At 40.1% G+C, this 27,505-nt stretch overlaps 1 protein-coding gene across 1 annotated transcript; it reads left to right on the top strand.

Annotated features, from left to right (window-relative positions):
* Window positions 1-9,896: 9,896 nt before the first annotated feature.
* Window positions 9,897-26,991, top strand: LOC130880322 (membrane-spanning 4-domains subfamily A member 4A-like). Its single transcript, XM_057779300.1, has 7 exons — window positions 9,897-10,089; window positions 15,715-15,877; window positions 18,721-18,849; window positions 20,647-20,703; window positions 22,049-22,207; window positions 24,597-24,698; window positions 26,501-26,991. Exons 2-7 carry the CDS (start codon window positions 15,731-15,733, stop codon window positions 26,561-26,563), a joined length of 657 nt encoding a protein of 218 aa, XP_057635283.1. The 5' UTR covers window positions 9,897-10,089; window positions 15,715-15,730; the 3' UTR covers window positions 26,564-26,991.
* The last annotated feature ends 514 nt before the right edge of the window (window positions 26,992-27,505 follow it).

The raw sequence follows: 27,505 nt of genomic DNA, 5'->3' as shown, positions 1-27,505 counted from the left end.
GACTCTCTGAACATGGCGGACAGTGAAAGCTGATGAGAAGCCAAGGACAATGGCATTAGGTTTCTGTCGGAGCCCATGTGGGTCCAACATAGATTCCCTAACCCGGCTGAAACGGAGTCGCGAGGAATAAAACCGACACAGCTTACAAGGTCATCTTGGAAAAGGCCCGCCTCAATCTTTATTCCCGGAACATCTTATATCTACATCCAGTGGGGGGAAAACCCATTAGGCTGTCTCCTAGGCAACCAGGTGCCTGGGCTTAGGTCACGTCCACATCTAGCAGTCAGGTAGGCCATGAATTAGCATCTCTATAAGACATCCTCTTAGTTACAAAAGGAAGGAAGCACCGAACCTCTGAAACTCTCGAGTCATCAGCTTTAGCCAACATCTCTCCTCAGGTAATCCACATTCTAACAAAAGGAACTAGGAGCAGCACATCCTGACTTTTGTTAAGGAGGCGACAGCTTGTCTGCAGAGCTATGTGCCTAGCTCAGACCAGGCTAATGGCTACTGTGCCAAACAGAAATATGGGCCCACAATCCACTCTCTTATTAATTTTAACAACTCCTGTGCGTCTGCAACAGGACAGACACGCCGCGTCTGGTTTGGGTAAAGTCCTCTTCAATTACCCAAATTTTCCCGTCATTGGAACAGGCATCAATTATGCAAGCTCCTGTCTTAGGCATCTGGGGAGAAGAAGCTTCAAACCCGTCATTGACTGCCGACCTCTGTAAAAGGAAGAGATTAGTGGAGAGAAATATACTTTTCAGGCCTTGTATATCAGCCATATCTCTTGTCAGGATGTATCATAATGCTTTATGAATAATTATGCTCCCAATAACTATATTCTCCTGTCTTAAAGGAGAGTAGAATCACCTGAGTTGAAGATGTTTCTTCCGCTGGTACAGAATATCATTCAGAGTTTACTTTCTCAGCATACGTATCAACTCTCAACATTCATCATCACAGCCTCTCTTTCAGCCAACTATCAATCGCAGCAATTCACAATCATGATCTTTCCACATCATCGGTCAATACCGATCTTTAAATTTCTAATACTGTAATTTCATATTTGGCCGGTCAAAACCAGCTCTCCCAAATTTTCATAATTTCATATTTAGCCGGTCAATACCAGCTCTCCAAATTATTCATAATTCCATATTTAGCCGGTCAATACCAGCCCTCCAATTCTTCATAATTTTATTTTTAGCCGGTCAGTACCAGCTCTCTGATTCTTCAGAATTTCACCTTTAGCCGGTCAGTACCAGCTCTCCAATTATTCATAATTTCACTTTTGGCCGGTCAGTACCAGCTCTCCAATTATTCATAATTTCATAATTTTCTTTACCGTAAATTTATATTCTTCTCGGTCATTACCGATGTATTTCGTACCATTGGTCATTACCAGATTTTTCCCATCACCTTATATGCAGCTGTAAATATCAGGTCATTACCGTTAAGAGTATAATACCATTTGTTGTTATTAAATCTCATTTTCAGTCTCTGTGTGGCTGTTAAACCCTTAGTCTGCCCCCTTGTTAAGTGAAGAGGGATTTTAGTCATACTTTATTTTGCATCTTTCTTTCCCTGAGGGGAAAGCTTAGGTCTTAGTTCTTAGGTTTAATACTTTATTCAAAATGAGTTCTGTCCCATAAACCGAGAACACTGAAATGTTCAGTTTGTATCTTAGTTCTGAAGCAACAGGTTTCACACCACAGCCAGCAGCAAACACTGCAGTCAGCTCCTCTCAGCAGGATCTCTTTGTCCGAAGTCTCTTTGCAGTCCTGCGAGTTGCGGGTTTGGATCAGGCTCCTCTCTGTGGGCTGGGTTACTGGATTCCTCCTGGAGCCGTTTTCTTTCTGTTCCTTCTGCGGCGCGGTTGTCAGCCACGTTGTCCTCAGTTCCGCAGTCCTTCTGCTGAGTGCATCGAATTAGCCGCTCTGGAAGCCATCTTGCTTGGTTTTCATCCTGTGAGAAAACACAGACATGCCCTCGACCCCATATTAGGATGGGGTCGGGTCTCTTCCAAATCCCAGTACACGGATCTTTCCATTTGGCTTTAGCAAATGTGGATTTTGTACCACTATGCCACAATCTGTCTGCGGCTGATTGCTCATGGACATCTGTATTTAGAAAGTTTAGCGTAAACAATGCATGATTTAAGGCATTGTGTGGCGTCTGAGGATACAACTCCCCTGTCTTTATTTTTTGGAGTTGTGTTTTCAAGGAGCCATGTGCACGCTCCACAATTCCTTGTCCTTGAGGATTATATGGAATACCAGTCTTATGAGCGATATTCCATTGAGCACAAAAATCTTTGAAAAGCTTTGTTAACATATCCGGATCCATTGTCCGTCTTTATTACCTTTGGGGTTCCCATGCATGAAAAGCATTTTAAGCAATGAGTTATTACATGCTTGGCAGCTTCCCCAGTTTGTGCTGTGGCCATTATAAATCCTGAGTAAGTATCAATTGTCACATGCACATATCTCAATTTTCCAAACTCAGTAATATGAGTTATATCCATTTGCCATATATGGTTAGGAAGCAGTCCTCGGGGATTTACCCCCAAATGAGGCACAGGTAGATATTGTGGGCATCTTTCACACTGTTTAACAATTTGCCGAGCAGCTTCTCTGGTCAACTTAAATTGTTTTCTTAAACTTAAGCTGTTTTGATGATGCAAAGCATGTGATTGCTGTGCAAGTTCAACCTGAGATATGGCAATAATTTTTGTAAGTTCGTCAGCTAGAGCATTACCTTCAGCTAACGGACCAGGAAGACTTGAATGCGCTCTGATATGTCCCACAAAACATGGTAACTTTCTACATTGTATGGCTTTCTGAATCTGCTGAAACAATATTTTAACTTGTTCATTGCTAGTTGCTATATATGACACTGTTTCCAGGATCCTTAATGCTTCATAAATATACCGGCTATCAGTATATAAATTGAAAGCCTTATCATCAAAATTCTTAAATACCATAGCTACAGCCCGCAGTTCAACTATTTGAGCTGAAGCTGGTTCTGTCTGTACCACATGTCCTTTGCCATTGACAACATAAGCAGCTTTTCCATTAGATGAGCCATCAGTGAAAATTAACAAAGCATCTTTTAAGGGATTCTTTGCTACTATTTTAGGAAAAATGAATGAATGTTGCTGTGTAAACTGTAGTAACTGGTCAGCTGGGAAAAGATTATTAATCTGACCTTGAAACTGAGCAAATGCAATTGCCCATGAGTCACTATTTTGAAATAACCATTCAATTTGTTGCTTAGTGTAAGGCACATTGATTATAGCTGGTTCTTTGCCAAAATATTTTCTAGATTCCATTCTGCTCTTTTGAGCTAAGCATGCTACTGCTTCAAAATAAGGATTTAATACTTTTGCTGGTGATACAGGCAGATGCACCCATAAAAGTGGTCCGTTCTGCCATAAGACTGCTGTAGGAGTCAGCCTTGTAGGTAAAATACATGCTTGCCATGTTTGGCTATAATCAATATAGCATACCTGCTGTTCCTGTATAGCCTGCTCTATCTGTGAGAGAGTCTGTCTGGCGGCTTCTGAAAGCTGCCTGCTAGAATTTGGATCACTGTCTCCTTTAAGTATTTCACTTAAAGGCTCAAGGGCTCCTGTAGGAAACCTCAAATAAGGTCTTAACCACTGTTTATTTCCTAATAACCTTTGAAAGTCATTAAGAGTTTTTAAGTCATCCTTCCTGATTTCTATCTTTTGAGGCTTAATTTCTTTGGGGTATAATATATGACCTAGATATTGAAAAGGCGGGTGCCTCTGTACTTTCTCAGGAGCGATAACTAAACCTGCATGGCTTAGACACTGCTGTAACAACGCATATGTCTCTAGTAAAGTATCTTCATTGACTCTCTGAAATTAACTGAAGGAATACTAAAAGCAAATCTTTGACAATCTTGTGGCGCTAGCGGAATTGTATAAAAACAATCTTTCAAGTCAAAAATAATAGGCCACTGACTGGCGGTTATGACGGAAGTATCCGGGCCAGTATCCAGGAAGCCAGAAAATCTTTTTCCAATTATAAACAAAGTGAGTTCTGGTCTCTGAGGACCTATAGTCTGTATCCAAAATGCATCAGATGAACCAAATCCATCTTCTCTTTTCTAAGACCTCAACATAAAACCAATACTTAACCTCTTTTAAAAAAATTTTAGAATTAACACTCGAATGCACTGGTACAACTCTAACACAGCCTCATTGGCATACACTTTGAGAGAAACAATAAGATCTCTTGAACTGAGAAGCTTCTATATAGCAAAGGACTTAATCAACATGACATAATAACCTATACAACTGGAAAATATCTTTACCAATCACTAATCCACTTCAAAAACATACAAGACTAAGGAAATTAGTCACCAAAAGAACAATTAATCCACTAAAAATATATGCAACAGACCTAAACTGAAAACTCTCCATAGATGAACTTAGAATGACTTGAAGACATTGAAAAAAAAATGCTCAAATATAACATCCCTTACAATTGGAGAAATGCAAATCTAAACAACTCTGAGACCTCATCTTATCTCTGTAACATGACCAAGATCAAAAACACTGCTCACAACTTATACTTAAAGAGAAACTCCTCCATTGCTGTCGAATTCTCAGAAAATTAGGCAACAAACTACTTTAAAAGTCAGCTATACCTCCTCTGGGCCTATATACAAAGATGCTCAACCATACCACAAGGACACGTGCTCAGCCATGTCCACAGCAGAATTACTTTATCATGCATAGAATCTGAAAACAACCCAAATGCGTCTCTTCTACATACATCATAAATGAGATAGCCACAAATACCATGAATATCTTTGAGTAACTCTAATCACACAAATTGAAAAATCTGTATAAGAACTTTAAACTTTTGAATAAACTTAAGCCATCAGAAAATGTAAAGAGCTCCTATTCTCTTGTAAAAACAGCGCCAACCTAGCAAAACTGACAATCTTACTGAAAGCAATCCATAGATTTAATGCAAATGCCCAAACTTATATCAAAATTCTTTAGACTCCGAAAGAAATCCTCAACTTTATGAGAAGACAAAAACTCAGAATAGCCTAAACAATCCCAAAATCCTGTACAATCAAGGAACTTCTGAATGCATCACAATCTCTGACTTCAAACTTTACTACAGAGCCACAGTACTGGAATCAATCCACCTTGCATACGAATTCACTTACATATAAACAACAGACTTTTGACAAAAAGGCAAAATTGTGAGATGGAAAAAAAGCATTTTAACCTACTTATCTCAGAGACTACCTTAATTTAAACCTGGCTTTTTTCTTTCAGTTGAAGCTGCGCTGCATGGCAGGGGGTAGGACACAGGCTCTCTTTGTCAGACTTTGTTTCTGAGCTCTGGAAGGCAGATTTTTAACTATCTTTTTTATTTTAACTTGTAAATCATAAAATTAGGAGAATTTCTGAATCCTCTCCTCTGTTCTATAGACTGTGTGAGGTCAAATTTGCTCTCTAAACTTATTCTTGCTACTGCTTGCCTTTTACCTGCAGGTGGGTTAGATTAACTGGCTGTGAGCATGTGGCTATTCAATCTCTGCAGTAACTTGGTGATTCTTGGGCCAAGTCATTTTTTTCTTATCTTTTCCTACTAATTTAGCAGGCAATAAAAGTTGCAATTCTGCATCTATCTTGCTTACAGATTTTCAATAACTCTGTCATTGTTCTGCTCCACTCTAAATTAAGTTGCCAACATATATACCCGAATACTTTTTCCTTATTTTATATCTAACTTATTTACAAATTTTTACTACCAATTTAAATTTTACCCCTTTTTTTTCTACATTTCTTTCTCTGTTCTACGTCTCTGTTTCTGAGCGCTCACTACTCACGCATCTACCGAATTTTTTTTTTCTCGCGGGTTCCTCATGTCTGGTCACCTCTTCCTTGCTTTTTGGGGTGCGCTGATCAGCCTCACGTTCTCCTCTGTCGTTAGTCCGCTTTCCCTCTGGGATCCAGTGATCAGCATTCACCGTCTCTCTCGTGTTGTCCCTTCTCCGGGGTCATAGAGTTCGGCGGTCAGCACCACGTTCCTTTTCGTACTTCTTGCTCTGGCATTCGTCTCGGGGTTCAGTAGCCAGCACCACGTTGTCTTTTTCTCGGGGTTCATTCGTCAGCACCACGTTATCTTTTTCTCGGGGTTCAGTCGTCAGCCCCACGTTACGGCGCCATTATGTCGGAGCCCATGTGGGTCCAACATAGATTCCCTAACCCGGCTGAAACGGAGTCGCGAGGAATAAAACCGACACAGCTTACAAGGTCATCTTGGAAAAGGCCCGCCTCAATCTTTATTCCCGGAACATCTTATATCTACATCCAGTGGGGGGGAAAACCCATTAGGCTGTCTCCTAGGCAACCAGGTGCCTGGGCTTAGGTCACGTCCACATCTAGCAGTCAGGTAGGCCATGAATTAGCATCTCTATAAGACATCCTCTTAGTTACAAAAGGAAGGAAGCACCGAACCTCTGAAACTCTCGAGTCATCAGCTTTAGCCAACATCTCTCCTCAGGTAATCCACATTCTAACAAAAGGAACTAGGAGCAGCACATCCTGACTTTTGTTAAGGAGGCGACAGCTTGTCTGCAGAGCTATGTGCCTAGCTCAGACCAGGCTAATGGCTACTGTGCCAAACCGAAATATGGGCCCACAGGTTTCGATCCTAATACATGAACTGGCTTTGTGGGAGCTTAGCCTGTTTAGACGCTCACCTTCCTGGACGTAGATAGAAGACCTTCGTCTTCCCGCAGGGCAGAGAATTTGGACTGCTCTTCAGTATTGAGAGGGAGGGGGAATGGTGTGGGGGGAGGAGAAGAGGAGTGGGGATAGGGGGAGGGGAGCGGGGGGAGGGGGCAATATTTGGGAGGAGGGGAGGGAAATGGGAAACGGGGACCAGGTGGAAATTTTAATTAAAAAAGAATAAAAAAAAATTGGATTCCTGTGTCTCATAGGTCTTGGATCCTTGCCTTGTCCCACCGCAGCAGGACTGAGAATCACCACTGAATGCTGCAACATCCTAATATGTTGCTATTGAGTCTTCATGGCTCCAGATCCAAATTGCAATTGCATCTTGATGCGCTGAGCTCAACCTTCTACTTTTCCAGAGCCATGTGACTATTTTGACCCTGCTTCCAGAGTCATAATTATAGTTAAACTGTTTTCTGAGCTTCCAGGATGCTTCAGAACCACAGATTCTAACTTTGTGTATGGTTGATGGCCACCATGATAAGAGACTGAACATATGCCCCAGCTTCAGGTGGAAGCACGACTGTCCTGAAAGGAAGGAAAATGTTTTATTTTTTTATTTTTTATTTTTTTATTCTTTTTTAATTAAAATTTCCACCTGCTCCCCGTTTCCCATTTCCCTCCCCCTCCTCCCAAATATTGCCCCCTCCCCCACTCCCCTCCCTCTATCCCCACTCCTCTTCTCCTCCCCCCACTCCATTCCCTCTCCCTCTCGATACTGAAGAGCAGTCCAAATTCCCTGCCCTGGGGGAAGACCAAGGTCTTCTATCTATGTCCAGGAAGGTGAGGAAAATGTTTTAAAGAGACACTTGTGCTCTTTCCTTGGCAGTTGGACATTTGAAATAGTGGTCCTCAAAATTGAAAAATTTCCCATGAATTTTGTGTTGGTCAAAAGAAGAAGTGAAGTTCTGGCACAAGCAGAAGAGGAGTCTGTCTCCTGGAAAGAGATTTCTTTCAGCTCGGGCAACTTGTCAAGTCACCTTGCAGGAGAGAATGGAATCAAACAGCGATGAGTCAGGGCGGGAACCACATACCTGGGCCGGGACTGCTTAAATATGTGTTTTCCTTTATTTCAACTTAAACCTCATGTGGAGACCCTGACAAAGCACTTAGTGGCAAGGGAGCTCATTGAACCTCTTGTTTTCTCAATGCAGCTACATGGAGTAAATCTCCTTCCCCAAATTTTTACTATTAGTTGTGTCTTTAATTGTCCCACTGAAAATCAATGGTGTGTTTAGCTTATTAAGACCACATGGGCTCTAACCCTAATGACTCTAATACTAAATAGAGTTTTATATGTCACTAAGCCCAAGGTCCAGGACCCACAGGACTCTGAGAATACCTGCTTTGTATTCTACTCCTGCTGTGACTCCATCTGGGTTGGGTCAGATTCATCCCTTAGAGAGGCCATTACAACTTACTCTCACCAATGTGGAGAAAATGAGAATAGAATATCCGTCCAACCACCGCTCCTAAGGAAACCTTTGTTCCCCTGCCCCAAACTTAGCCAGTAACTTCTAGAGCCTTAACTATGGAGGTATCCTCAGCCATGGATGACATTCATCACAACTGAAGAAGCCGCACGGAGCTTGCTCTCCAGCTCCAGTAGCCCTGGAAGCAGAGAATCGCCACATTTTCTCCAGTCCATCTGTTGGTGAGAGTTTTGCTCAGTTAAAGTTTGAGAGAATGGTTACTGAATGAGTACACAAGATTTCCCTCCATCCCCAACTCTCTTACATCTGGTTATCTCATTCAACACCTTCTGGATGTTGTTGCCTCCGGAAAGACTCCTCTGTATTTCCAAGGCTGGCGTCCTATGAGGACTCTGTTCTACATTACCTTGTGGAGACCTGATAAGCCAGGATTTTAACAAGCTTATCTGTGTGTTGACTTGTCTGAATTTTCTGGTAGCTTATAAACTCCCCAGCGGCAAAGTTTATTTATATCCTTCTACGCCATCTTACCCATGGCACATTGCTAACACGTGGAAAATGCTCTTTAAGGAATTTTTGAATGAGTGAATATTGGCAACCCCTTTCCTCTCCTTTCTGCTGTGATTTGGATGCATCTGCCTTTCAAAGGGTTCATGAGCTGAAACTGTGATCTTCAGTGGTGAAGTGTAGAGGGAGTGGAAGTTTTATGAGGTGTGGCCCAGAGGTGAGTCAACACATAATTATCTTTTCATCTTTTTGGGCGATTGTCACCTCTGAGCCACTTTTCCACCATTTAACCCCATCTTTCTTGTTGTGTTGTACCCAGAGAGCCCTAACTAAAACCAGCAAGTGCCAAGTCCATGCTTCTGAGAGAAGGATATGCATCTTTTTTTTTTTTTTTTTGGTTTTTCGAGACAGGGTTTCTCTGTGGTTTTGGAGCCTGTCCTGGAACTAGCTCTGTAGACCAGGCTGGTCTCGAACTCACAGAGATCCGCCTGCCTCTGCCTCCCAAGTGCTGGGATTAAAGGCGTGTGCCACCACCGCCCGGCCATGCATCTTTTATATAAAGTATACAACACCAAATATTTTGTTGCAGTAATGGAAAACAGACTAATACTTCTTACATGAAGTCGAGGGTTATTTTGTCAGTGGGCAATCCTAGATTCTGGAGGATGACAAGATCATGTAGTGAATTATTGCAACTGAATTTCTTGTAAACATTTCTTTGGCTTAGAAAAGGGGTTATTTACTTAAAAATTGCAAAATGTTATTTATTTCTTCGCAACCAACATACTGTCACTTGATGGACATTTATAGTAAGTCCCAAACAGTGGAATTTCATTTAAAAAAATTCCTCATGAAAAGTATGCATAGATAGCTTTCTAGGAAAAGAAAATGACATGAAAATATGTGACACTGTCATAAACAGACTATTTTGAGAGAGGCTCTCTTTGTGAGGCTCAGGCTGGCTACAAGTCACAGTCCTTCAGTCTCAGACTCCTGCGTAACAGGCATACACCACCAGCCTTGTCTGAAATGGGCGATAACTGTGGCCTGTTTAGAACATACACTGCTGTGCTGTCGTTTTCATCTGAAAGATTGTGACAGACACTTCTTTTCAGGGTATTTCAAAAAAAACACCACACACATATCAAGGAAGCATAGCCAGTGGATACTTCTGCTAATAAAAGGGGAACTAGTTGAATTTTTAAGAGATCCTCCTCAGAAACCTTTAGGATTTAGAAAAAGGACTGAACTTTTGGCACATGGGTTGCGGGCAAGTCATCACATCTGAACCCGAGGCACGAGCTTAGAGACTGCTCTTCATCTGACACACAGCAGACTTTCCAGCTGAGAAGGAAGGTAAGTGCACACTTGCCTTCCACAGCCTTCTGTGAGGATGGTTTTCCATTTCATGTTCTAGGACACTTAGGAGTAGAATAAGGAAACAAACAAACCAAAGAGAGGTTCTGTCCTATGGCAGAAGCCACTGTTCTGGATGAAAAGAGGAAAGAGTTCACTTTGACATGTACTTTTGGGGGCATTTGAGGAGCAATCTGTGCTGCAATGATGGGGGGCGGCAAGAAAAAAATAAAGGCCTACTAAAAGCCAAGAGTGGCTTCTGTATGAGATTTTAGCTGCTTTTGTTCTTAAAAATAGAAAGCAGTTCCTTTGCCTCTGACCACTTCATGCATTCTGAATGTCCCTTCTTCTACCGCGTTTGTTCTTTTCTCATATGAAATATTTTTGCAGTTCATCAGTTAAGAAACTGCCTGCCACATGCAGAATGTGGTGGGGACAGTGTAGGAGAAAGTCGAGACCCCAGTCGAACATTCTTAGCCCAGTCCTGAGATAGACTGTGACCTGATGTACGTCCCCACTAATCTTTGGCCCAATTCATGCACAGGGCACTCACGGCCATAAGCTTAAGCTTCCCGTAGGAAATCTAGAACTGGAAGAGGCCTTGAGGATCGAGAGTGTGGTTATTGGTGAAGGGTCAGAGGAAACTGAGTGAAACTTTTTCTCAAATGAGATGGAACATACCCAGAAGGAGAGAATGACTAGAAACTTCCATGAGCTTGAACCAGGTCCCACACTTACTGAATCTTAGTCCAGGACTGCCCCAGCCCAGGTCACCTTCCCACATTACCACCGCTGTCTTGTACAAAGAACTATCTTGGTTCAGACATCCTGTTGAATCTCCACGTTATTGTATAATTTTGTCCTAGGAGAGGCTGACCCTTTAGACCACATTCTTTATGATTCCGTCTAGATCATTCTTACTGATGTGAGAGATGTTCATTTAAAAGTGAGGAAGCATGACAAGTTTTGGTGCTGATCCACAAGGAGATTGGTGTTATTAGGACTGGGACTGCTTGTATTTCTTCATCTCTGTACCATGGATAAAAAAATAAAGACACTATTTTTGCCAAAATTCTCATAAATGTCATAGATAATGTAAAACATTGGCATATCTCTCCCCAGCCTGGAGAACTATCCCTCAAGTCCATGTACTATTCTTTGTTTTATATGAAAGTTGGAGCACTGAGCTCTAGGTCATAAACGCACATTTTTTGTCTTTGAGGAATGTATTATCTTGTTTTGCCGGGTGGGGGTGGCGCACGCCTTTAATCCCAGCACTCAGGAGGCAGAGGCAGGAGGATCTCTGTGAGTTCGAGACCAGCCTGGTCTACAAGAGCTAGTTCCAGGACAGGCTCCAAAACCACAGAGAAACCCTGTCTCGAAAAACAAACAAAAAAAAAAAAAAAAAAAAAAGTATATTTTTGTGGTATGAATGTAGGGACCAGCTGCATGAATTTACTCAGACAGCTAACATCAGCCTCAAATATCCAGAACATGACCCGTTTTACCAGAGAATTATGGAAACACAATAGGGGGCACTGCTGATAGAGTCTGTCCTAGAGAAGTTTCCAGTCTAACTAGAAAGGAAGTCAAAAACTCAGAAGACTCCCCAGGGCTGTTTGGCCCTATTGCCATGCCTAAGTGCATTGCCAGACACTTGAAAAGGTCAGGGCTTGGAAGATCAGTTGTTAGAGCAAGAAACAAAGACTGATTTGAAACTTGGCAGCTCAAAGAAGATGGTCACTGTTATCAACAAGGCCATCTTCTTATGGCTTGCTCACACAGACTTACACAGGGGATCTGTTTAGATATATAACATGCAGGTGACTTTGGAGAGCTCTGCTTTGCTGATACACAGCAGCTCTTGCCTGAAGCTGTCCAATGTGCTGGGCTTTGGAAATGTAAAGAAAATGTACTGAAGGTTAAGTGTCTGTGGTCGTGTCATTTTAGGTTTCCCAAATAACTAATCTTATAATGAATTATTAGGGTTAAAAAAATCTCTCATCAAAAACTGGGAAGGTAGTAAAAGGCAGCATTCCCCCAAAATCCAGGGAAGCAAAGAATTGGCAATATTCACCCGAGAGCATCTGTTAACTCCTTAGAGAACACCAGAAAGAGGTGGCAACTACTGCAAAGATCTTAGGAGACTAGTAATGCGCTGCTCAATGGCTTGGCTTCAAATACAGTGATTTCCAAAATCAACCTGAAGCAAATGGGCACCTACAGTACTTATTTAGTGTGCGTGGGCATGTGTGGGCATGCACATGTGTATGATTGATGATGTGTATGCGGGTGAATGTGTGTATGCATAAATATGGAAATCAGCAATCAACCTTGGGCATCATTTCTCTGGTATGTATAATTGTTTTCTTGATACAGGGTTTTGTTCTGGTCTGGAACTTGCCAATTAGGATAGGTTAGTAGGTCAGCAAGCCCCATGATCCGCCTGTCTCTGCCTTCCCAGCACAGAGATTACAAACCCATACCACATGACTTTTCAACTTTTGAATGTGGGTGCTGGAGATCAAGTGAAGGGTCTCCTGCTTGCCAGGCAAGCATGTTATGGACGGAGCTCTCTCCCTAGACCTGCTTAGGCTTTACTGGTTACAGTTGGATAGAATCTTCATTTTCTAAAACATCTGAATGTATGTTTGGAAAAATAAGGACAAAAGTAATTACCAAAAGCAAATAAACCAAAGTACACATTAAATTGGGCTGAAAAGAAATATCTGTTGCTTTCACAGCATCTTCGTCTTCTGTTGTTTATGAAGGAAGTCACACAGAGTTTTCAAACACATCCATGTTCTTGTTGTCTGAGTAACTCATGTGTGGCAAGGCATTGTCCCTGAAGGAAAGCAGGGCATACGTGATACTATCAGTGCATAAGAAGAAAGGAGAAAGGACTTTTGTTGTGGCAGAGCAGAAAGGGGATGTGGGAGAAAAATACTGCAAGGTGGCTGACTGTGCAGGCATAAAATTGTTGATGTAGGAAAACTGAAATATATCCAGTATATTTGAGCCTCCAAAAATCAAAAAGGGAAAAAGTAAAAATAATGTTAGAAATACAGATTGGGGTTAAAAATGTGGCACACACCTTTAATCCCATCACTTGGGAGGCAGAGGCAGACAAATCTCTGAGGTTGAGGCCAGCCTGGTCTACAGAGTGAGTTCTAGGGCAACCAAAACGTTACACAGAGAAACTCTATCTTGAAAAAGAAAAAAAAAGGAAGGGGGATAAAATATAAGTTTCTCTTTATAAGAAATTAAATTTAATTTTTGTATTTTAGAATGACCAATGTGGTCATTAAGTGGGATAAGATTAAATATACAAGGATCAAATTGACCCAAGGGAATGCTTCGAAGTTATCATATAGGATGACAAATTTCTCTGCTAAAGTAGAAGAAATGTAGATTTGGGAAAAATGATTTATTGGACATAAAAAAATCAGTTTTCTAACATGGTTGACTGAGTTAATTGTTGGGCATTCCATGAAGGAAGGACATGTATATAAATTGCTACAGCACTTTTAGGGTTCTTGATACCTCTGTCTCTTGTTACTTTATTTTTGGGGACACTGAAAATACAGTGGTTTCCAAAATCAACCTAAAGCAAGTGAAACTAGCAGATTTATTTAAAGTGTGAGTATGCAAATTATGTGCACGTGCATGAATGATTGCATGCATATGAGTGAAGTTGTCTGAGTTTTATTAGGATTTAAATTAATGCCACAGAAGTTAAATTTTCACAAGCAAAAAACCCCCAATGTTGTATGTTAGATTTTAGACTATTGTAACTTTTACAAATTTAGACTTTGTGTTCTGCTCAGGGGATGATAAAGTTTATAGGTAGGTTGAAATATCCCTATTCAATAACATATAATAAGACACCACTTCACAACCCCACAGTTCCAACAGCCTGTACCAGATACACAGACACAAATGTAAGAGAAACTGAGAATCAAGAAAATATGAGTCCACCAAGAACAATAACAGACTCTACGGGACTAGAAATACATGAATTGCTTAACAATGAATCCATACCATGTTGAGGTTCACCAATCAGCCCCACATTGGGCGTCACTATGTCACGGTCCAGGGCCAGCTCAGACCTAAATTATTTATGAAACCAGAGGGGAGGCATGGGAATAAAGACACAACTCACATGACTTTATCGAGAGGGAGTTTTCAGGGATCCCTCATGAAATCCTGAAAATTCCTCACGTTTATTCTCCAAATAGCTTTTATACCAAAACATAAGCTGAAAGAAAAATTCATTAGCATTCTGTTTCCTAGGTAGTAGGGAGAATGACTGTGGTCATGTCCACACCTTTCTATGTCCATTTTGTCACATCTTCCTTTCTATCTTCCTGCTCTGTATGCTGCATGTCATGTAGACTGAATCAATGCCTCTTTCCCAGGTGACCTCCCAAATTACAAAGAAGAAGCAGAACAACATTAGCATATCCTGACTCTTTGTTTTGGATGGCATCAGTTTGTTTGTAAAGGCTAGGTGACCATCTTCTCTGTGGCAGGTGAAAATTGTGGCTGGAAATTCTGGCTACCATTCAATGTAGAAATATGGGCCTATATTATATGGCCCTACAATACCATATTATCCCAATGAATTCAGTAAAATACAAAAGAGCACAGTTGTACAATTCAATGCAACAAGGAAATTCATGATGAGAATAAAATGACAAAGATTCATATCACAAAAAACAAAGTTTGAATACTTCAATAAATAGAATTAAGATACAATAGTTTCAACAGCAGACTACATCGAGCAGAAATTTTTTAAAAATCTGAGAACTTAAAAAAATGTTTCTTTTGAAATTTTCTATAGCAGAAAAAAAAAGTAAGAAAGGAATTTGAAAAGTGTGAAAAGACCCTAAGATGCTGGTAGGATGTCAATAATAAATAAATTTTCTTATTATAAAACTAGAAGGAGAAATGATTTTTTTTAAAAAAAAAAAAAAAAAGTAAAACAGTTGGTGAGAACCAGGAGGGGAGATGTGAAAATCTAGGTCCTATAAGCTCAAGGGTTCCAAATGTATTTTCTCCTACTATAATGAAATTGCCAAAATCAGAGACAAGAGAACTCTCAAACCATCAAGAGAAAAACATCTCACATACAAGGGAATCATGATCAGTCATGATCAGTTTTGCAGTGGATTTTTGTTTTTCAGCAAATTACGCTGTGGTCCAGGAGACACTAAGTTGATGTACTCAAAGTGCTGAAAGAAAGAGTACCTGACTATGTATCTTTCAGAATATAGGAAAAGTAAAATGATTTCGCCAGACAAACACAACCTAAAAAAGGAAAAAGCCTATGACTATGGACTAACTTTACTGAAAATATTAGATGGAGATATCCTGGCATAAATTAAGTATAATAATTATGAGGAATATAAATGCAAGAATTCACAAGTAGATGTAAGTATTCATAACCAATATAGAAAACAGAGTGCACATTAATATGGCATTAACTAGAATGGTAGCATGGAACTTTATTAATTTTTATGTCCTGGCATATTTGACCCATTTGGTATATATGTGTCATATTGTATTTAGACTCACTGTTCATGGTTTCCAGGAAGTCACCCTAAGTTACATTTCTTCTTCTAGTACTGTTTCTGCCGCCATGATAACCATACAAGGAATAGGACAGACTGCATCGGGAGCTGCCTATGATGCACAGCAGCTGGGACAACAGTCTTTACATGTGAATTCGCATGCGTGGCAAAGGATGGCAGAGAAGTTCTTAAAGGGAGAACCCAAAATCCTTGGGGTATGTGATTTTGAGGGTATCAGATGATCAGTGTGATACCAACCACCATGTCCTGCTAGCCTTTTAATGCATCAAATGGAGTTTTTGCTGCTTAATTTGTAGAACTTAGCTTCTCAAAAAATAACATTATGTTTCATTAACTTATCTTCTCATTGTAAATCTGTCCAAAAGTCAGCAAGCAATATCCATGTCATATTCTGAATGTATGTTGTCTTTTCTATGCCAAGTTAATTAGCCTATTGCTTTTGTATCTAGCCTCATTCAAAATCTTAGAACATAGAGAAATTGTAGATGCATTTTCCCCCCAACATATAGCACACATGGCTTCTACATTCCTACCAGAACCATCAGTTAGGCTTGCTGTACATAGTGCTTTAGGCTTTCAAAACTTTTCCAAATTTCTCCTATAAGCCAGTTCCAAAGGGAAAGTACTACCATGGCCAGGTTTAATCACTTCTCTGGTATCAATTTTGTGCATGATTTTTGCATCATGATGGCATGTGTCACTAGAAAAGCAACGTCAAGGGTAAAAGATTTGCTTTGATCATGGTTCCTGAGCCTCAGTCCATGGTTGTGACACTCCATCTGCTTGACTCAAACATCATAGCAGCAGGAGCATAAAACAGTTTTATACAAATCTCTTTCTCACTATTTTCCCTTCTCCTTTTCCTTTCAACTCCATCTCCCATCTTACCGATCCAATCCGCTTCCCAGGGTTGTGTCTTCTGGTACCCATTCTGTTTAAGCAGGGTCATCTGACTTACACATATGGCCTGATATTACTAATGGGTGATCTCAGTCTTTTTTTTCTTACCTAGTCTGGTTAACATATAACAGATTTATTGTGCCTCTTCAGTGAAAAACATAACTATAGATTTTTGTTTTAGTTCATTGGTTTCTTATCATTACTTCCCAAGTCTGTAAGTAGGTAATACAGATGAAGTAAAAGCTCTTTGAAAACACTATTTGCCAAAACTCAAAATCAAACAAAACAAAAATCTTAGAAAATATAAATGGGCTGATGTCATCAGATAAAATAAATTAAAAATTGGTAATATTCTATGTTGTAATAGGCCACTTATTGGTTCCCCACTGGCTGTGCTCCAAAATAATCACACAAAAATTGTATTAATTAAATCATTCCTTGGCCCATTAGCTCTAGCTTCTTATTGGCTAACTCTTACATCTAAATTTAACCCATTTCTAGTAATTTGTGTATCACCACATGGCTGTGACTTACTGGGTAAAGTTCCATCCAGCTCTGGGGGGTGGGAGGCTCCATGGCTTTTCTCTGACACTGCCTTCTTCCTCCCAGCATTCAGTTTATTTTTCCCTGCCTACCTCTATTCCCTGTGCAAGTCCAAGACAGTCTTTTATTAACCAATGGTATTCACAGCATACAGAGGGTAATCCCACATTAATTCTAAACTAGAAAATGGTGAATGCAGAATATATCTGAAGTGAATTCTATCAAATGCCTGATTTCCATTCTAAAATTCATTTTTCCTTTCTGATTCATTTTTGTTTCTTGAGTTTGCAAATATGAACACTTATGTAGTTAATGTTAGATCTGTCATTTTATAAAAGCACATGTATTATGGAAATATATTCTCACTACTATATATTTTTTTCTTGAATCTTTCAAGTTTTTATAATATTCCATTTCTTTTGTATCCTAGTATATTTGAAATATAATACCCATACTTTTAAAATGGATTTATTTATTTTGTAAGTGTATGTGTGTGTGTGTTGCTTGTGGAATTCAGAAGAGAACATTATGTTCCCATGAACTAGACTTACTGAAAGTTACAAACCTTCAGATATAGGTGCTGGGAACAGAACTCTGGTTTTCTGCAAGAGCAGTGTGTACACTTACCTGCTGAGCCAACTCTCCAGGCCTGTATTCCTTCATTTTCAGGATTCTTTATTAATATTTTCCCCCGCGGTCCCAGATCCTAAGACAATGCTCTATTTACTCTTATTTTTCTTCACACCATCACTAGCTGTACTTCTTCAAGTTAGATTTTCTTCTTAAAGTAATTATTTACTAATTCCTGGGTCACTCTTGTCTGAGCACATGACTAAGGAGAGCAACTGTGGAAGTGGCATCTTTTTTTTTTTCAGTTAACTTATTTTGTTTACTAAATGGAAAGTTTAATTATTACCATGTTCTTCATAGGTGATTCTGTTATTAGTGCTGTTGCTATCATTATTTTTTTATTTTTTATTAATTTATTTATTTATTAAAGATTTCTGTCTCTTCCCCGCCACCGCCTCCCATATCCCTCCCCGTCCCCCAATCAACTCCCCCTCTCTCATCAGCCCTAAGAGCAGTCAGGGTTCCCTGCCCTGTGGGGAGTCCAAGGACCTCCCACCTCCTTCCAGGTCTATTAAGGTGAACATCCAAACAGCCTAGGCTCCCACAAAGTCAGTATGTGCAGTAGGATCAAAACCCAGTGCCATTGTTCTTGACTTCTCAGCAGTCCTCATTGTCCGCTATGTTCAGTGAGTCCGGTTTTATCCCATGCTTTTTCAGACCCAGTCCAGCTGGCCTTGGTGAGTGGCATCTTAAGTATTAGAAAATGCATCTTGGAAAAGGCTTTGGAACATTCCTTCTAGCTTTAAAATTACTAGGAAAGTGATGGACTTTCTCTGGGGCAATTTTGATAAGTTATTATGTCCACAGCTCCATGGACAAAGGAAACCAAGCGAAGATTATCTAGAACTTCATCTTAGTGTATCAAAGATGAAGAGTGAGAGTAACTTAGTGATTGTATGAGTAGTGACATGGGCACATATTTGTGATAAGTGATCTGTTCTGATTTCTTTACTGTCACATCTAGGTTGTGCAGATTGTGATTGCCCTCATGAACCTCACCATAGGAATTATGATGATAAGTGCCACTGTGACATCCAGTGAAATGCCCCCTGTTTCAGTGTACACAGGGTACCCAGTTTGGGGATCTCTCATGGTAGGTTGGATATCTTATATTATAAATGGGTCTAGCATAAGACTGTTTTTAAGATTCTGGATTTATTTATTAATTTATTATTGGGCTTCTTTTTCTTTTTATTTATTTCTTTTAATTATTTTTAAAAATAGTTGATAAAATATTTGTATGTTGTACACTATACTTATATCTGCCCTCTGACTACCCTCTCTCCTCCCTCTCCCATCACTACCAACCACCGTCCCCTAACTATTCTTCCTCCCACCTTATGTCCTCTGTCTCACTCTTCCTCCCTCCCTTTCTTCCTTCTTTCTAGGGCTTGTGTAGGATTTCACAGCTTCCATGTGTTCATGGTTGCAATGTCTATGCTGTATCCAGAAGACTATCCCCATCACATTCCTTCCCATCCATTAGCTCCTGCAGTCCTTCCATTCAGTCTTCTGTGGTGTTCACTGGGCTCTTGCTTGCTCCCTCCCCCTCTGTGTCTTTGACTCTTTCTCTGTCTCTATGTGTGTGTGCGTGTGCGCATGTATGTATCACATAGTTGTCCATTTTGGGAACCCAGCATTAAACAGTCACTTGTTCTCAGCATTTTGGTCAGTTCGAGTACTTTCCCTGACTGTTCTGCACTGGGGAAAGAAGTTTCTATGATCAGGGATGAGAACTTTAACAAATTGTTTACTCTGACATTGCATCTATAATGTGTGGTGTCTTTGACAATAGACTCTTACTGTTTAATTCTGGTGAGTATCCAAAAGCAGTGACTATAGCCTGCATTACTTTGGAAACTTCTGTGGGCTCCTTGGCCAACAACCCATGGAATCCTGTCCTATCTACTATTTCTGCAACTCTGAGAAAAAAAATGAAAGTAGGTGAGTCCAAATGTGTTGACAATGGTCATTTCAGGCAAACTGAAACACTTGCCAAGTTGAAAGAACCCAATGAGCCCAAAATAGGCTCGTCATCATCCCCAAAACAGTTATTATTTTCCTCTGCCACCTTTTTGTTTATAGTATTTAGTAACTATTCTGCATTATATTTTTGAAACTCAAGGACGATTTTAGCAGTTTAGAAGAATAACCCCAGGAAAGGCAAGCTGTAGATCCCAGAAGTTGCTGAGAGGAAAACAGAGGAGGCAATAACAAGCCATGCCGCTCAAGTTAAGTTAGCATGAGTGTCAGCCATGTAGTGCCAAGCAGCCACCTGGGGAGGGATGTTTTAGAGAAAAGGCAATAAAGCTCAATGTACCAAATTAATAAAAAAATAATGGTTAAGTCTTTTCTAAGTCAGGACACAGACAAGTGGACAGACCTAGCTGAACTATATGCTGGTCCCTAGGAAGAGTACCTCAAGGGCCGGGATTCTGGGAAGGAAAAGCACAGTATGTCATTAAAGGGATATCTCTTTCTTCTCCCTCTTCAGCATGATTCAAGTTGAGTCTAGACTCCTGAGAGGTGTTCCTTTGGCTAGATGACAGACCAAGCCAACTGGATTAAAGTAGCTATTTTAAATGAGAATAACATTTAGTTTCTTCCTTGATTTAATAAATCCCTAAATTTTGTATCCATGTAAACAATAATTCACTTTAGAAATTTATGTCCCAGAGCTCTAAAAAAGAGTCTTAATAGCAATATTGGGGTACGCATGTATGTGTTTATAGTTGAAAAGGGGGAAACTTCCTTAACTTTTGTGGTTCTTTTAAGATAGTCAATCTGTTTCACATATATTATCAAATTTAGGAATAGGTGTCAATATGTTGTAATTTCCAATAATGTATAAAGTATTTTATTTAACCTGGATTTTATCTCTTATTTCTAGTTTATTATTTCAGGCTCATTCTCAATTGTAGCAGGAAGAAGAACTACAAAAGGCTTGGTGAGGTTTTTTTGTGTATGTGTGTATGTGTGTGTTGGTGTCAAAAGAGGAGGGATATAATTCAAGTATCTGTTCTGCCAGGATGTAAAAAAAAAAAAGTAATCTTAACCTCTAAGAAACAAAGGAAGGGAGTTTGTATTTCATCTCAGTCCCGACACAAGGTTGAATGCTGTGGCAGTGATTTTCAGAGAGAATCTTGGTGCAGATGTGGAGAATTCAGGAGAAGAAAAGTCAAGGATGATGAATCAAATCTACCTTGAACTTTGCTATCCACATTCATGACCAGAGCACTAAGTAAGCACTTGAGTGACATAGCATTTATTGACTGTTTGATTGAAATGTGTGTTTTAATTGTATCCAGAAAAGATTTTGAGTAGTCAATGAAACAAATTCACAATGAGTTATTTCTCAGGAACAGACAAGTATAAAATGAAACATGCCAGAATATCTGTCACAAAGCCAAGAGAAAGGTCCCAAACCAAGATCTCAACAAACTTGACACTGTCTAGGACAATATTTACATTATCCTTACTCAAAAGAGACACATGTTTAGTATGACGTTTCCAAATCTGTGCCCCAGCATGGCCCCTAGCTGGGACTGTTAGTGTTTACCGACCATGCTACATCCTTACCAAATCACACAGACTTTTCTGGCTTCTTATAAACAGATGATATACTTTCAATACTAGAAAAGAACTGCAGGAAGTAGAGAAGGAAATGTGCAAAGGGAGCGGGGTGATGAGAGGCCAGCAGCATTTATCCAAGCAGAAGAAGTCAGAGAATCTTGTAACTGGTAATGGTAAGAGACCAGCACATAGAAAGCTCTTGCTTCTGCTGGAGTATAATGGAAAGTCAAGGGAGATGACTCACCAGGTGAAAATGTCAAACCCGACAACTTGAGTTTGAGCTTCAGGACACACAGGAGGCTAGCTGGGCTCTGCAGCTTCAGAAATAAGAAAAGACATCCTACCCCAACATGGAGGGAGGAGAGAGCTAGTTCCCAAAAGTTCTGTGAGCCCTACAGGCACACACATCAAGATAAATAAATAAACTTATTTTAAAAGTATAATGGTTTTGAAATTCCCATAGGAGAAATTTGGAGTATGTGTCATGTATCTATAGGGATAATATGAAAGATTTAATTGTGGAAATGACATTCCCATTTTTTTTTTGAGAAGAGCTTTGAGTTGCAAACAATGGTAGAGACAAATGGGATATTTCTGAGTTAGTCAAAACAAAGAGAATGAAATATATAAGGGAATAATTGAAGAGTTTGAGGTAATGGGTGGAGATAGACTTGAGGATATTGAAGAATATTGGATTAATCAATTTTACTCCTTTCTAGGTTCGAAGTAGCCTAGGCTTGAACATCACCAGCTCTGTGTTTGCTTTCACGGGGATCATAATCTACACACTGAGCCCAAGCATTTATTCTTACCATTTACATTACTGTATGTATAGAGGCTCCTCGGAAACCTGTCACATGACCATATCCATTTTAATGGTGAGTGGTTTCTGTTTTCAAGGAATTATGGTTGGTGCAAGGCTGGGGCAAACTGACTCAACAAAACCAAGAGTAACACTCCTCAAGTGTAGACTTACCTTGAGAGGTTAGAAGCCATGAAGAAATAGATCAAGCCTTTATTTAGGAATGAGAGTTATATCTCACATTCCTGGGTACAATGAGACCAAAAGAGAAGAAAATACAGGTAAATATAGGGAATCAAGATTCTCACTCCTTATGCAGAATAAACTGCATTGTCTTTATTTCATTCTAAGTTAAAGCTCTTGAATACTGGGCCCTGTTTGTTTACATCAAAACAATTGCATGAGGGCATTGATAGCTAACTATCTCCTCTTGAATATTCTATAAGTCTTTATAGTAAGCAATTCAATTTCTAGGCACTCAACCAAAAATGAGATACAAATGTTTAGTGGATGAAACAGTTTTCCAAAGTCACTCAGAACTTGGCAAAGATAAGTTCTGGAATTTCATGCCTGTAATTTACCTATTCTGTGTAGTTTTCCTCATTAAGAACCTTGCTTGGTATTTCTGAAGGCCTGTTACCTCATAGCCATCCAGGGTGCAATGATATGAGCACAGCTGTAGAACTGAAAGCTGTGTAACGTACTGGCTCTGTGGGAGCCTAGGCAGTTTGGATTCTCACCTTACTAGACCTGGAAAGAGGTGGGAGGTCCTTGGACTTCCCAAAGGGCAGGGAACCCTGACTGCTCTTCGGGCTGATGAGGGAGGGGGATTTGATTGGGAGAGGGGGAGGGAAATGGGAGGCGGTGGCAGGGAGGAGGCAGAAATCTTTAATAAATAAATAAAAATAAAAAATAAAAAAAGAAAGCTGTGTAAGGCAGCTTTCTTGCCCATGGGGCCTGTGACCTCACACAATGCTTCAGGCTTAAAAGAGCTTTGTGTTTGCTGTGAGTTCTGCAACTGCTCTCTTCACTGTATATGACGGAATCATTCATTCATCTCAATCAGCCCTCTCTTTGTTAAGTTCACAAGTCTTCTGAATTGTGTGGGTCTTTTTATTATTCCTACTTCATCTTATGTCAGAGGACCTCTATCAGGAAGGGCCTCATTCAGCTTGAAGTGTCCAGTATGTTTGTATCTGGGAACCAGTGACATTATTTCACAGACCTTGAAGCACACACACACTTCCCCCCCATGTTTGTGTTTTGTATGCTGTGCTTGAAAATATGTGTGCCTGTTCTCACAAGTGTCTCTGCATGCATCAGTGTGTGTGTGTGTGTGTGTGTGTATGCGCACACGCGTGGGCATCTGTGTGTAGGCTAAAGGTCGTCCTTAGGTGTCTTTCTTGATAGCTCTCCAATTTGAGGCAGGATCTCTCACTTTAACCCACAGCTCTCAGATTCAATTCATCTAGCTATGCATTTTGTTTCAAGGATCCCCTGGATGCATGTGTGGATTGAATGCAGGCCATCATGCCCAACCGGCATTTATGGGGTGCTCTGGATCTGGCCTCTGGTCATCTTGTTTGCATAGAAAGTGTTTTAACAGCTAAACCATCTCCCAAGTCTCTGGAGCACACAGTTTATGAAAGATCTCAGGATGAGTACTAAGATAGTTAAGAAATAGCTCTCTTAGTTCAAGAAGCTCTCATCTTCTTGGGGTGGGGATACATCATGACACATGGAATTATAAACCAAGAAGCCAGATAAAGCAAGTTCTTTGTAAGAGAAGAACAGGTAGAGATCTACTGTGTGAAATAGCTGGATTGTACCACATGAAATTCACAAGAATCAGTAACATGTTTCCTTGAAAGGCCAGAGTTTTGTAGTGTTTAAACTAATATATGTGCTTCAAAAATGACAGAATATGCAACCTTTAGAACTGGCTAAGGGTCAGGCTGTACCAGGAGCCATGTTCCTAACCTCTTGGCCAATGCCTCCACTCTTTCAGTGTAGTGGTGCAGGAGAATTGCCTGTATTCTGTTAATCATGTTTTAAATAAATGCTGACAGGAAGTATAGGCAGGAAAACCAGACAGGAAGTAGAAATGATGCAATGAGAACAGGAGAATTCTGGGAAGGAGGAAGTTGATTCCTTCCAGTCCTGCACAGACCACCAAGGAAGCAGGATGTGACCTACTAGTTGAAAAAGGTACCAAGCCATATGGCAAAAATAGATCAGAATAATGGGTTAATATAAGCTACAAGAGCTAATAAGTAGCCTAAGCTAATGGGCCAATCAGCTTTATAACTTACAGAGACCTCTGTGTGATTTTCTTTGCGGCTTACCAGCTGTGGGGTACCAGGCGGGACAGAAACCCCAACTAGCAGGCCCTCTCATGTTACATAGAAGTGTTTGGAATGTGTGACTCCCACTCCTCACATGTTTGTGTTATGATTTGTTGACAGGGTCTGGATATTGTGTTAGTCATTCTAAGTGCGCTGGAGTTCTGCATTGGTGTCTCTCTCTCTGCCTTTGGATGCAGAGTGATGTGTTGTAACCCTGGTGGGGTAAGTTTTGGTTTTCATTTGAGCATGTCTTTCCATATTTTCTGTTACTCTGTAATAAGTCACACAAACACGGAAACTGAACACAGTTCTCACTCATCACCTCTTAGCTCCCATGGGTGAAATATGAGTATAGCTTCTCATACTCTGTTCAACAATTCACAAGATCATTTTTGTGCAGTTGGATCATCTGTGGAACCAGTAAAAGCTTCAATCTTATCTTACATAGTCATGTGGCACAATTCATATCATCTTTAGTACAGAAATTAGGACACTTCTTTGAAGATACCAGAAGAACTGATGTCTTGAGTTCTTTGGGTTTACACAAGGTGAACAGATTCATCTAGAATATTGCCAATTGACTCAAAGTCAAATAACCTATGGCCTACTCACAGGAATGCTATGCTATTCTGTTCTCATGTCTCATCTACTCACAAGGAGAGGGTCACCAAGAGACATCCAGGATTTTTGTTTTTATTATGGTCAAAGTAATAAAGTCTTACCACTCTTTTTCTTGCAAGTGACACTCCCTTAGAGTCCAGACCAGAGAACAGTTCACATCTTAGAAATCCACAGAGGGCACCAGATTTACTCCACTCTCTTATCATAGCAGCCTTCCCTGGCTATAGAGAAACACTGAGGATAAGACCTCTCTGTCACGGCACCCACTTGGGCATTTTCTTACCCTAATACTTACAGCAGAGCCTTCTGGCTTCTTTCTGTTCAGAAAGATGATCTCACAGAGTGGGGAATGGGAATGGAGACAGAAGTAGGCAAGGACAAGAGTATGATCATGTGTTCTTTAAGTATTGAGGGCTCTAGAGTGGGATAATAGCTAGTAAAATCCCACAACTGCTATAGTTTAATTGATTATGGGACCAGAGATGGACAGGACTCACAGCCAATAATAAGTGATAATAAAATGATGAGCTCACTAAGTGTTCATCTATATGCTTCTGTTGCTCTTTCTGGGAGCTCCCAGGAAACACCACATTAACACCACAGGCTCAACGTAAAGAAGAGCATTGGACTACTTCACAGCAAAGCTTATCATGGGTTTGTAATTTTGTAATTAAAGGCTCTAGAGTTGAAGTTTATTGGGTATCACTGAAGTTTTTGTGATTTCACCGAGTGATGAAGCATTTTGGGATAGGTGAATTCCTTCAAGCCTTTCAGACCTTAGTGCTTACCAAATGGAAATCAGTGTTTCTTGTGAACTCTAGAATACTAGTAAATCTGAGAAGTGTTGCCTCCAATGCTCTGAGTCCAGACTTGCTATGGGACATGTCATATAATACAAGGCTAATAATCTCCAGGATCTTCAGCTATTCCTGTCAAACTCTATGTCACATGACTTTTCAGAACAAGGATGAGAATGGTTCATGCTTTCAGGGTGCTTCCTGCCACTCTAGGCCAGTCTGGTTATCATAGTGTTTTACTTATGACAACTAAGTCATGATTTGTGTATCCTGCTGCCACCAGCCCTTGCAAATTAGTTTGGGAAAAGAGTTCTGTATTTTCTATGAAACATCACTCTAGGCAAACTCACGGGTACTCTCATTCACACACACCTCATACTGTTCAACTCTAAGACTCAACAGCAGCCAGAAGCTTCTAAAGGGTAAAATTCTACAGCTGAATGTGTGTTCTAGGTATAGCCTGATCTAAGGGATGTCCTAGATATAGCCTGATCTAAGTGGCGCCTTAGAAGTCCATCAGATTGATGTGCTGGTGGCAATATGTGAGTAAAGAAAGGAATCCCTGAGAGTCTGTAAAAACATAACAACATCTGATTGACTTTACAGGTCGTAATAATTATGCCATCAAGTCCTCCCACGAAAGAAACAACACATCCTATATCACTTTAAGAAGGTTTGGTACCACCAGCTCACCAAGAGAAAAATGTACCAGGAAATCTGCATTGATTTTTTTATTCAAGAACCATACATGGGGAAGCACAAGACTCCAGCTCTGATGTCAATGTCATATTTGTGCATGCATGCATGAGTGTGTGCACATGCGTGTTTGTGTATGTGTAAATTTCTAATGACATTCTCAGGTTTCCTCAGGAATTTGGTAAATCATTCCACTGACTCTTCATAAGATTATCAGAATGGAATAAATAAACCATCCATTTACTAGCTAAATATCATTTGAACATTGTTCATACTTTAGATAATCTAAAAGTGATTTAAAGGAGCAAAGTAGGTTTAAAAGTCAACTGGTGAGATGATTTTAATCACGTGGTATTTTCACACTGACTACATAGTTCTACTACTTTGTCTAATGTTTTTCTTGACCGTCTAACTTTGGTTTTTTGTTTTTAAAGAAAGAAACAAGATTGAGGGTGTATTCTTTTTCCTTAAAGAAGTGCAAAAACATTTTTGCTTTTTCTTTTTGACCTACTTCTTTTGTAAGCCACTAAAAATGTTCCACAGAATAGTACAGTCAATGTATCTCATGTCCAAGTAAGTGTCTGTCCAGACATATGAATAAGATTCAACTGACTTTTATCCCCCTTCCCTCCTCTTCCTGCTAAGCAGGACGATACCTAATTAAACTTCTATCTGGTGTCAGGTATGTCAGGATATGACTAGGTATATTTATTAGGTATGCAGTAAACATGTTTTATTCTTTTTTTTTTTTTTTTTTTTTTTTTTTTTTTTTTTTGGTTTTTCGAGATAGGGTTTCTCTGTGGCTTTAGAGCCTGTCCTGGAACTAGCTCTTGTAGACCAGGCTGGTCTCGAACTCACAGAGATCCGCCTACCTCTGCCTCCCAAGTGCTGGGATTAAAGGCGTGCGCCACCACC

Source organism: Chionomys nivalis, chromosome 8 (assembly GCF_950005125.1).
Source record: "Chionomys nivalis chromosome 8, mChiNiv1.1, whole genome shotgun sequence".
NCBI lineage: Eukaryota > Metazoa > Chordata > Mammalia > Rodentia > Cricetidae > Chionomys > Chionomys nivalis.
Note: the sequence above shows the minus strand (reverse complement) of the source record. Positions and strands in the feature narration are given on the sequence as shown.